This window comes from Onychostruthus taczanowskii, unplaced genomic scaffold, assembly GCF_017590055.1.
Source record: "Onychostruthus taczanowskii isolate IOZ18803 unplaced genomic scaffold, ASM1759005v1 scaffold38, whole genome shotgun sequence".
Lineage (NCBI taxonomy): Eukaryota > Metazoa > Chordata > Aves > Passeriformes > Passeridae > Onychostruthus > Onychostruthus taczanowskii.
The window spans coordinates 11,975,792-11,988,056 of record NW_024501237.1 but is presented as its reverse complement, the minus strand read 5'-3'; the positions used below and the strand labels follow the sequence as shown (position 1 = coordinate 11,988,056).

Sequence of the window (12,265 nt, the reverse complement as noted above, 5' to 3'; positions counted from 1 at the left end):
GGATCCTGTGTTTCGTTTTGACCAGAGTAGATTCTGCCTTCTATGTAATCCTGGGATGGTTCTTCACACACTCAGATGTACAAATCAGATCATTAACCACCGAAGTAGGTGTAATGGGCTGTGAATTTCTGCTTTCATTGAGGTCCCTTTTCTGGATTAAGTGTGAAAATATGGAAAGGATGCTTAATAGACAAATAACATCCTTAATTTTCCTCCTGCACTTCTCTTGGTGTAGGCAGAGTGGGTGGGTGGCTTATTAATGAGGGCTTTGGGAAATTCACTGGCTTGGACTTGGCACTGGTGAAGACAGTGACATTTTCCCGTTGGCTTTGATGGAAGCAGAATGAAAACTCTGGAATTTCAAAAGTAAGTAAATTCAATACTGTTATGGGCTGGATATTTTGCTGTCATTTGGCTGGCTCTTTCAATTTCTTCCTTTCTTGTCTAAGCAGTGGTGCTGGTTTGAATCTGAATTCAAGGCTTAGAGTCTGGCTTTGTTTATTCAGTGAGTAAATGTTTTCCCTATTGACGTGAAGCCCTTGCCAAAGGTCATCTGCTAGCTGCAGCGTGTAGTAAAACCTCAGTCCCATGAGGAATTCTTCCACTGTTTTCTCCTAGTATTATGTAGTTTACGCTGCTCAGAAAAATCCAGCAGCTCCTTCATTAACAGTGTTTCCACTGTGAGTTCACCAGTGTTGTGTGCAAGGAAGAGGCTGTTACAAAACTACCTGAGAAACTTTCTTTCCTTATTCAGTGGAAAAAAAACCCCCAAACCTCATTGTAACTCATTGTAATAGATCCCGAGGTAGGCTGGCTGCGTTTGACTTGTCTCTTATGCATGGAATTTTTACGTAGTGTGCTTTCATACAGCACTTAAAAATCATTTACAGTGAAGCTCCTGTGGTTTTGATGATAAGAGTTAATTGCCCTTTTGTGAAACGTGGAACAGTTAATTAATCCAGTGACCAAACCCTTGTGTACATGGACATAGAAGTGTGCATTTAAGACACTTGTTCTAATGTGTAAGATGACACAGTGAGGAAATGGAGATGGGTGATATGGCAAGGATTGTCTTACTCCTCACCTTTGTAGCTTCCTTGTGGCATGAGAGGCACCTGGAAAAAGCTGCCCATACTTTTTTTTAAATTCAATTTATGATAAGTTGTCATCAGAGCTGAAGGACACTGGTAAAGACCCAGAGGTACATCACATTGCCACTACACTAACTTTGCCAGATGCTTTCCTTACGTGGGAAAAGCTGTGTTAAAGCCTCCAGACTCACGAGCTCATCTCTCACAGAAGCTTGAATCACACACACCTCGCTGATACAGCTCGTTGTTCCTAATTCTTTCTCTTGCGAGCAGGCTCTCTCTCCCAGGTCCAACAGTGTACAAAACCACTCAGATCTACAAAAGAATTGGAAATTTCCAGGTACTGACTTGCTGACTTGGTGCAGTGTTTTACCTCACTGAACACCTCAGTGGCAGCTAGTTGGTCAGATATTAATGTCTTGCCAATGGAAAATATCAGAACCCATGAGAACTGAATAGCAATCTGTGTGGGTGTGTATGTGGTCTGTGTCTTCTAGGGAGGCTGTTGATTAAAGAAATCACATCTGTCTGAGTGTTAAAATGTTAATATTTGCATTGCTGTATTACAGGAAATAAATCTGGATTTTTGTCATGCATTTTAGCTGTACATCTCACAGTTTTTGTAAGGGATTTTACTTATTCCCTTCTGACCTTAAATAAGGCTTGAGGATGGTCTGGTAGGATCCTCACAAGAAGTTTGTACTCCTGCTTGTGTTTCTTCTTCAGTTTTCAAGGGAACAATTAAATGGAATGGTAGTTAAATGATCTTGGAAGTCTGGCTTTTCTTACAGATTAATAAATGACAGTCAGTTACTATTTTTCTCTCTTTTCTTTTATTTCCCTTCATCAAAAGAAGGAAGAGTGCCAATAACTTCACCATCTCTTATATTAAAACACTGATATTTGCTTAAAAGGACCCTCTCTGTATTCTTACCTCAGGAGATAAGATTTTTAGCTATTTCCTGGGAACATTGCTTCAATTTTGACCATTATGCATCTTCTGTGTAATGTCTGTTACTCATTGCTGTGTTCCAGAGATGTTTTATTGGGGCAGATTTCTTAATGTATCACTAACTGAAAAGAGAAGACAAACAGATAACTAAAACATAATGTATTCAGTCATATCTTTCCAATGAAAATGTTGAACAGCTACTTCACTTCTAAAATGATTTTTTAATATTTTTAATAGAGAACTTACACCATGCTGTGCTTTTGGACAGGGCTCTCTGATCCTCGAGAGGTGTCTGTGGGCTGGTGTGAGGTGGTGCTGCTCTTACAGACTGTAGCTTTACCCTTTTTACTCCTACCATGTTTGTGCACAGACAGTGAAGGAATGAGCAGTATGGGAAGGCTTTTGCATCAGTTTGCTTCAATTTGTCTACAATTAACGTCCAGATTTGCAAATTCTGACTTAGTGACATAGGTCTTAGCTTCCCTATCAGGTAGACCCAGTACAAGTCCTTCATCTCTGCAACCCATAAAGATTTATTGGCTTTTTTTTTCCATTGCTGCTGTGTAGTTTGCAGTGGAAAATACCTGCTGTACCTGTAAATCTCACTGTGTTGAAATTAGTTGATTTGCACAGGTATAATACATTCTGGTGTCAAAGCACTATCTTGTCAAAGGAGTGCAGATTCTTTCTCTTTTTCCTTTCCTCCTGTTACAATATTTCTGAAAGCTGACAGAGACTCTGTCAAACAGTTTCAAGACAAAAAGGTATAATTTGTTTGGAATGTAGTGAATAATTATGCAGGCAAAAATCATACAGCCACACTGGGAGATTTGCTTGGGAGAAGAAACAACAGCTTGTTCTGTGGGCTCTGCTCTGTGTGTGTGGCAGTGTGCTTCTTTTTGCAGAGGCTTGTGCCAGCAGAAATCAGGTAACCAGTGTAGGTATCTAGGACATTAGCTTCAAAGAGTACATCCCAGGCTGCTGGCAGAGCTCCTGGTCAGTTATTAATCTGCAGGAAGTCATTTATTGATGCTCAGGGGAAAGGATGGTATGAAGTGGTTTTTTTGGAATGCTGGGTGGAAGGCAGGTAAGTGCAGTGCAGCCAGTACAGGCACACCTCAGCTGGGAAATGAGAAACAAAACACAGCCAGGAGAGTGGTCACAGAAATTTAGGATTGAGTGGCTTTTGTTTTCTGGTTCATTTTGAAAGAGTTTCCTGGGGGTTGGTCACAGAAGCCTGCAAATTGTCATTTCTGTATCCTAGGTCTGTCTACCTGGTCCCAGCATTCCAGATCTCAACGTGGCAGGACTTCGTGTTCCAGAGATGAAGACCGGAAGCCGTCCGAGGTATTTCTGGAATTTGACTTGCATTTTGTTACATCTCTCAAAGTACCTGCACACACAAAATATCCATGCGTGTTTTCTGCTAATGGATCCGTTTTTTCTGATTTACTTGCAAAGTACCTGCACACACAAAATATCCATGCGTGTTCTGCTAATGGATCCATTTTTTCTGATTTACTTTTTTTTTTTAATTTTTTTTTTTTTTTTTTTTTATTTCCCCTACATTTTGGCTGGCACATACCTCCCCTCCCTCATCCCTTCTTCCCCTCTCCCCCCTCCCCTGAAGATTAGAGAGTTCAGCTGTTGGCACAGCTACTGCCAGCACCAGTTTCTATCTGTGAATTTTGTTGTAGTCTGACACGCATTCAGCATAGCTTCAGAGTCTTTCTTGTGCTATTTTAGGCATCGGGGTTTATTTGCAGCTTGATTTGTGAACAGTGGAAATTTACATTAGGTGCATTTATTTCGTAGTTTGTATTGGGGCTCGGTGTGCGTGATCTTCGCTAAAGTGCTTGTCAAACTAGAAATCTGCTTCCTGACAGTTCTGTCTTGTCTAGTGCTTTAAAGAAATGCTATCATGGGAGATAAAAATCTTTGAACTTTCCAGGTTGGATCAGCTGTTAGTAACACACAAAATGTGATCCATTTCTTTGGAAATGTTCTTGCTGAATCTTCCTGTCTTCAGGCAAAATACTATACCGCAGACTTTGTAGAAGCTGCAAAGAAAGGATTAGCTCTGGGAGATGGAATTTCTCATTTATTGTACTTGCCCAGGACATGTATTCCTTACACATTAGTGAGTGGTGTGGAGGAAAAACTGCTGTATTAATCTCCCTAATGACAATGTACCTAAGTCTCGGAGAAGAGTTTTCACAAGGAGAATCCCATTCGTTGTTCAGTGTGAACTATGCCTAACACTGGTGGTTTCCAACCTCCTTTGATTGTTGGCTGTTAAAGACCTTTTTTTTTTGCCAGTGTGGAGATCCCTGGTAAATTTATTCTTGTTAGCAATAGGCTTTTGTGCATCCCTTAGAAGTAGCCCCTAAACCTGCTTTTGAGAACCACCTCGTGAAAGGCTATCAAGAAATCATCTGAGATAATTAGGAGTCTTGCTGTTGGTTTCTCGTGTGCTTCTGTTTTCTTCTCTCCTTTACCTTGCTTTTGCTGTCAGAATCTTTGCAGTTTTTTGCTGTTCTCTCCTGTTTTCTCAGTCTGGATGAGCTTCTCTTGTGCCTCCCTTTAGCTCTGCTCCCCAGCCTTTCCCCCCTGTGTTGTCCCTGCTTGCTGCTGGCAGGAGAGTGACACTCAGGAACTCCCCTGGGTGAAATCCTGGGCTCATTGAGCTTGGTGGCAAAATTCCCACTGACTTCAGCGTGGCCAGGGTTTCACCCTTTAGCTTTGAAGTGTTCAGTGGTTCTGAGAGCCAGCACTTCTGTAAGCTCTGCTTTCCTCCAGGCACTCTGATTGCATCAGCAGCTAGAGCAGAAAGAATGGTGTCATGGGGCCACTGGCCTGGGAAGGAGTTTCTTGGCTCTCAGGTGCTGCATTAGCTTTGCTTCTGAGGGAGTTTTGTGACAAATTTATCCAAGAGCCTGAGTTATTTTGGCTCTGAGATTGAGCAAGGTTAGCGTCCCATTTTATATTTTTAGTCTTCTTTTAATTTGACTTTTGATTGCTCTAAGACAAATCACTTAAAAGTGCAGAATCCCCTGGCCAGCTGTGCTTGTTTGTTTTGTGAGCCCATTTACTTTGTGGCTTACTTTTCATTTCTTGACTGAAGCCTCACAGGACTTGTAATTTAATTGTTTTAAACATTTCATTATATTTCATTACCAGCATTCACCCCATTCTTCATATGGCAATCTTTTTCTTTACTTTTTAATATTGGCAGTTTTTTCTGAACATGTCAAGACAAGTGTTAAGAAAACTGTCATGATTTTATGCTATTTTAATGACAAAACCAGAGTAGAAACAGAAACATACGTAGACAGAAGCAGGACAGTATGTGTGTGTTGGGAGGGAGGAGAGGTTTCAAGATGCACAGTGTGGCAAGGGAAATCACACTTGAAAATATTGTCAGAAGTGTAATTAGCCATCAGATACACTAAAATACTTCCCAAAAATCCTGGGGTTTTCAGGTGTGTGTATAGTTTATGATGGAAGTGGCTGCCTGGGGAGCTTCTGTGCACATCTGGTTCTGCCTCAGCTACACTCAGCAGTGGGCTGGGGCTGAGGTGACAGCATGGCCATTGCTTTGGGACTGGGAGGATGGGTCACTTTGCCCCCTTAGCAGCCTCATAAGGGAATCTAGGAGAACTGCCCTGAAAATCCAGAGTTTTTTCTGCTGCAGCTGCAATGTGGGGCTCTGTGGATGTTGGTTCTGACCATCACTGACTGAGAAGTCTGCAGAGAGCTCTACCTGTCATCTTCTTGTCCTGGTGGTGCTAATCTTCTGTCACCTGGTTGCTTTTTAACCCTTTCCTTTGAATGAGGCATGGAGTAGTTAGTGTTGTGGAGGTGAGGAGGGCCTTGCCTTTTGCAGGGAGCAGGGGGTGGGAAGGGCTGGAACTCTGCCAGCAAGTGCAGCCTTGTAGTTGGGATGCCTGTGATAGCAGCACTTGTCTTACTGCAATGCCAACAGGCTGAAGCTGCCACAGCAGGCCTGCCACAGTAGTGAATCCCTTTTTTATTTCATTCTGTGACTTGTTGAAGACAGCATGGCTGCTTGTTTGTGGCTGCTAGCCCACAGGTTGCCAGACATCCTGCTGGCTTTAGAGCTGGATGCCTTTGCAAAGGCAAAGGAAAATTACAACTGTGACACAGAGGTGTCTGTAGCTGATTGAATAAATACCTGTGCTGAATGGGGAGCTGCCACCAGAATTCCAGTTTGGGCCTTATTTTTTCTTTTTCGGGTTATTTTTATAAGTACTTGCACAAAGAGTCACCTTCTTAGAATTTCCTCTTGTGGCTGGTCATGGTGGAGTCACGCCTTGATTTCTACCACAGGGAATTTCTAGAATGTCTTGGTATGAGTCAGAACTCCAATAATTAAAAAAAAAATTCCAAAAAGCCTGGGAGCAAAAATGAATCTTCCTTGTGCTGCTGTTTTACAACTCTAAGTTCCTGCAGCCTTTATTGCATCCAGTATGGAGGTGAAAATGGGTAACATCTTCTAGAGCAAGTTTCCAGTGCAGGAGGAGCTCCAGGAGCTGTAGTGCAGTTAGGTGGAAGTCATCCTGTCAGTATTTGTGCCTTCAGCCACCCCTTTCCCTGCCATGGAGCCAATCCCTGTTCTGCAGTGGGCTGGGCTGGTGCACTGGTGGTACAGTGACCTTGTTCCCCAGCGTGCTCCGTGCTTACCCTGAAGCTGTGAATGGTGGAGTGTGGATATCAAATGTCAGTGTCTCTGTTTTTCTCTCTTGGTCACTCTCTTTGCAGGTGTTCAGAACGGACCTGATCACTGCCATGAAGTTACATGACTCCTTCCAGCTGAACCCTGAGGAATACTATGTGCTGGCAGATCCCTGGAGGCAGGAGTGGGAAAAGGGAGTTCAGGTGCCAGTTAGCCCAGGGACCATCCCAGAGCCAGTAGCCAGGTATCATTTGGAGGAGTGGGAACAAATACACACATGTTTGTGCTGGCAGCTTATGTCTACATTGCCTTGGCTTCCTGAGTTTGTTGCACAGTGCCCAGCTGGGAAGGTGTGCTGTTCTCAGGATGAAGAGCAGCCTGGAATCACCTTTTGGAATGGTCAGAGAGGTCAAGAGTTAGGCCTGTTCTGCCCATGTGGAACACAAATGTCAGAGAACTGTTTTTGGCAATGGGCTGTGATGACAGAACCTTAAAAATAGCTTCTGTTTTTAAGCCAGACTTGAGCTCACTTATCATTGCTGGAAGAGCCCTTGTCTGGTGCTTCCTCTGCTTATCTCCAAGCCATAGGTTGTTTTCAAGGAACAGTTGGACAAACCAGGCTTAAGGGCTAGAGAAAACACAGCACTTATTTTATTTTCATGGGGCTTTTTTGGTGCTTTCTTTTATTAACCTAAGAAATTGATTGTACCACATTTCAACTGTTTTAAGAACCCTCCAGATGTTCATGTAACTAAATAATGTGAGATTTTCTAGCTCTTATCCAAAAGCCCCCTATTTTCCTTGCCATGTTTGTTACACATAGATACTATTTCCTGTTTCAAATTAAACATTGCAATTCTAAGGGCAGGAGTGTGCTGCAGCCCATTTTATGCTTAGTAGGGGTTGGAGAAAATAAGAGCAAGGATTTTTGCCATTTAATCATTCTGGATCTCTTTTAAGTCAGTCTAGGCTGGCCCATATGGCATTACCAAATGACCCACCAGTGCTAGTGGGACCACAGCAGCTCAATCCTTGATACACAGCCAAAAATTTGTGATGGTGGAACACTGACTGCTTCTTATAAGGCCTTTATCTGCAGCTTTAGCCTTGGATTGAGGGGGCCTCAGGAAAGTTTGTTAGTGTTGTTTTTGTTCTGTGCAGTCACCTGCAGAGTGCCCCACTAGGAGGGGCTAACCTGCACATCAGGGAAACCCTGTCCATCCTTCTTCTGAAGGATTGGACCTGGAGCTCCAAGGACAAGCTGGCATTTTGCCCTCTGCTCTGCAGTGTTGGAGATGGGAACACCCCCTTTCCCTGTTCCACACTGACCTCTCCCAGTCCCTGCAGAGGCACACACACACACGCAGAGTACCTGTGCACTCACACTGCCTGCTCCTCTCTGATTCCTCTGTTCAGCATCTCCCAAGGCTGTGGTGGGGCCACACACCTGGGGACTTGGGCAGAAAAAAAACCTCCCAGTGGATCACTGCCCTGTGTCTGTCAGGGATGGGCTTTGGTGGCTATAGCAGGTCCAGGTACTGACTCAGGAGAGAGCTGTTCTCTGCCAAAGGCCAACAGAGATGTTGCTCCAAATTTAAGATGGTAAGAGACGGGGAAAGAAGGCATCACAGTTGTAGGTATTTGCACAGCAGGCACCACTCCTTTTCTGCTGAGCTATCTTGTGTAGTCCTAGTGCTGAGCACCTGCTGGTCAGAGGGGCCCACTGGTGCCTGCTAATTGTCCTCTTTGCTTCCTCACAAAACACTCAGAGAGCCCTACCCTGGTGCTGCTGGAGTGCAGGAACTGCTCTGAGCCTGACTTTAGGAGGGAGGGGGTAGTTCTGTACATGGAATAAGCAATAGACAGATCCTAGCTGGTGTAGGATGGGAGCCAAGGCTGTTCAGGGAGCTGGTGCTGGTGAGGAACATAGCAGTGAATAAAAGGTAATGACTGGTGAGGGCAGAGGAGCAGGAGCCAGGAGCCAGGCTGTGTGGAGATTCACTGTAAAGGTACTGTAAAGGTGTGCTCAGAATGACAATTCAGTGTGTAGTAAGGGTTGGTGTTGTTTTGTTTTTTTTTTTTTTTTTTTTAACTTCTTCCTAGCCTAGAAATAAAGCCAGGAAAGGGAGTGGTTTTGAGGTCAGAGTCACTGTGCTTGTTCCTTCTGTGCCACTACTGTGGCAGGGTGCTGCCCAGAGGTTATGGTTTCCACAGAGAGGTACTCTGGAAGGAATTTATGATAAAGACGATTTGGAGAGAAGTGCCCAGTTTAAATTACATTCTCTGTGAAGACATAGTAGTCTGTAACATTTGAACACTGTGCAATATGACCAGAAACAGTTAAGGCAGTGCAGCTAGGCTGGCAAGGTCATTCACATTTGTATTTTTGACAGCACCTCAGAAGCTCCAAATTCAGCATTTGGCTCTTGCTCACCATTTTTCGTTGTCTGAAATAAGCTAGATGGAGGGGAAGCTTGAGGGATGTGCAAGACTGAAAGAGGTAGAGGATTTACAGAGATCTGTTTGTACAAATACAGCAGCAGCAGATCAGGGTTTCTGCTAGGAGTTAACATGTTGGACCTCAGGTGAGGGCAGAATAGAGTGGGGTGTGGAGGCTGTCCTGCTCCTTGTGGGGCTTAGGCTGTTCCCAGCAGAGAGCTGTGGCAACACAGGGTGGTGCAGTCTCCTCCCTGGTGGCACCAGCACCCCAAAAAATCATCTCCAGTGGTAGTGCAGGAGGCAGGCATTTGGCAGTGTGGCTTGTTCCTCCTGGGGGGACCGGGGCTATGTTGTGAAGCCGGTTTCATTCAAGCTCAATTTCAGTGTGTGCTGTTGACTAAGAGAAAGGGCAATGTCCTCTACTGAGATAGCCAGGAATGCTTCTTTTTTCCATGAATGTTCTTGTGGTCAGTATTTTAGTTAAACAGATTGATTTAAAAAAAAAGTAAACCAGAGTTTAACGTGTGTATATATGGCAGCCACTGTGTAAAAATACAGCGTCCCTGCTTTGGCTTTAAACAAGTGTAAATTTCAGGTAAGAGAAAGCAAAGCTCTGTCCTCCAATATTTAATTTTATTTAGAATTCTGGCAAGGAATTGGATTTCTAGACAACTCCAGTTAAATTCTGAACTCCAGTTAAGTTCTTACAATACCCCCAGTCAGTTCTGGAAGTGCATGGAACTGTTTTCCCACCTCAGCGGCGCCAGGTGATTGCTGGGACGGTTAGGTGGCTGCTGCTGCTGCTTGTTAGTCACTTAGAGCAAAGCATTTTGAATTCTCCAGAGCTGAGCCTCTCAGCACTCCTCATGCCTGCCTGCGTTGTCTGTTTCAGAGTGGTGTCTGAGACGAAAGCCGTCACCTTCACGCGGCCCAGGAAATTCATCGTGTCGTCGGGCGCGGAGCCGCCGGAGCTGGGCTACGTGGACATCCGAACCCTGGCAGACAGCGTGTGCCGCTACGACCTCAACGACGTGGACGTGGCGTGGCTGCAACTGGCCAATGAAGAATTCAAAGAAATGGGTGAGCAGTGAGGGATTTGGTGCCTTTTTGTTTCTTTTTAAAGCTGGCAGTCTTAAGAATAATTTCAGGAAGGGCAGCAGTGGGAAGAAACAGTAGAGTATGAGGAGATAGTAATCATGTGAGCAGAGCTGATGTGATTAAGCCCTGAGATAGATGCCTTCATAACTCCTGTGTTGTATCTGCTTAGACCTGGTCAGAATCTGGCCACATGTTTTGTTTTTTTCTCTGCTGCTTTCCATCTCACAAAGTTCCCAGTTTGCCATCTTGGATGTCAAAGGGAATGTCAGAGAGACCACTCCGGTAGTTTTTCCAGGTAGTCCTATTTCATCATTTTAGTTGGTGGTGTTCAGTGCAGAGAAGGTAGGACAAGTTGTTTGGCAGGTTTAGATAATCTGTGCCAGCTGAGTGGCACAGGGAATGGGACAGGAAGGAATTCCTGCACTGATTTATTGGGAGGGAGCTCCCAAGCCTCACTGTGACTGTGTGCTGTAGCTCCAAAGCAGGAGGAAGAGCTGTTACAAGGGGAGCTTTTCTGCAGAATGAGTTGTGTGAGGGAAAGGACAGGGGAGAGGGGCAAACTGGAATGTTACCTTGGTAAGGTGAGTGCTTCAGGAGAGCGTTTCAGTGGAACTGAACAGGATGTAAGTCAGCACAGAACTTCTGCCGCATTGTTTGGCCGAGGGAAAATGCTGTGCCAGATGGAAGAGGTTTGGACATGTTGGTGAACACCTTAGGTTTTGTTTTGGCACTGTGGCAGTTCCCTGCTTTGGGCTGCAGTTTAGTCAAACATGTTTTACCTGGCTGTAGCCCATAGGTGGCATGGCTGAAGAACTGGTAAACCACAAAATTACCATTTATAACTGTTTCTCCTTTTTAAACCAATACATGAAAGAAACAGATGATGTCTTGGCCTGGTCTCTTATCCAGGCCTTTTTTCCAGATCTCACATCAGCCCTGCTCAGGTTTAGTGTTGGGCTTAGAGGATTTCAGTTTATGGTTCCAGAGTTTAGGTTACCTTTCCAGTTACCTTCAGGAGAACAGCAGCAGCAAGTTCCCTTGGCTTTCCTCCGGGGAAAAATGTACTTTTTATTGTTTGTTTGGTATCCTTCTATCCAGTCTGTCTGTTTTTTGCCAAAACCAGACAAGGGCTCCTATAGTGGGGTGTGAGCAGCACAAGAGGGGCAGATTTGTGCCTCTGCAGGGAGCCCCATTCTGCTACACCAGCATAACCTTTAAAAGTACATGCTGCACATAGCACAGTGAGCAGCTAGAATTTGTTGGATCTTATGTTTTGGTGTAGCTTCTTGGAGTTTGTTTGCTTTAAATTGTTATTCACTCAGTTTTGCTGTATGCAGAGGGAAGGAAATGCTCCTGTCAGTTCCAGACAGCGTTGGGGGTCTTGAAACATGTACATGCATGCTTGGTCAGACACTGCACACTGCAGGTACTACAAATGGGCATTTGAGAAGTGAGCTACTTCCTGATCTGCACCTGGAGCACTTCCTTATAGTGTCCCTGGGGCCATGGATTCCCTGTGTTTTCTTTGATCCCTGTAGGAGTGCTTCAGGTACTGAGAACATGCAGTGGTTCTGTAAAAGAATGACTGTGAACACCTCAACAGGAGCTGCAGCCCCTGCTGCCTTTTCTGTGACCCTTGCAAATGCACAGGCAGTCAGTCACATCTCCAAGGGTCACTTACCAAGTGAGAGCAGACAGAATTCAGTTGCAGGCTGGTGTAAAACCTGCCATCATCTGCTTTGCTGGTGCAGCAGTTCGGGGTTGCAGGGCAAAATCCTTTCATCAGTAGGATTTTGGATGTTCCCTCTTGCTACTTTTCAGCTGCTCAGTTTGGGTAACATGGGATGAATTGATCCCTGCTGCAAGGATTTACCTGTCAGCAAGGGAAGCTGGAAGTACTTTTGTGGAGTGTTTGTCTTCTGATCTGGAGGAGCTAGAGAAGTTTTTTATTCTTTGTTTTGTGGAATTCTTGGCTCAATTGTTCACAGG

General features: G+C 44.6%; 1 protein-coding gene across 7 annotated transcripts in view; it reads left to right on the top strand.

Annotated features, from left to right (window-relative positions):
- The window catches only part of JADE1 (jade family PHD finger 1), a 45,309-nt gene that overhangs the window by 18,636 nt on the left and 14,408 nt on the right, over positions 1–12,265 (top strand). For all 7 annotated transcript variants that reach the window (XM_041412081.1, XM_041412082.1, XM_041412079.1 and 4 more), the window contains exons 3-5: positions 3,308–3,390; positions 6,826–6,983; positions 10,071–10,258. In XM_041412081.1, coding sequence (XP_041268015.1) covers positions 3,308–3,390; positions 6,826–6,983; positions 10,071–10,258 — 429 coding nt within the window. The remainder of the gene's footprint in view (positions 1–3,307; positions 3,391–6,825; positions 6,984–10,070; positions 10,259–12,265) is intronic.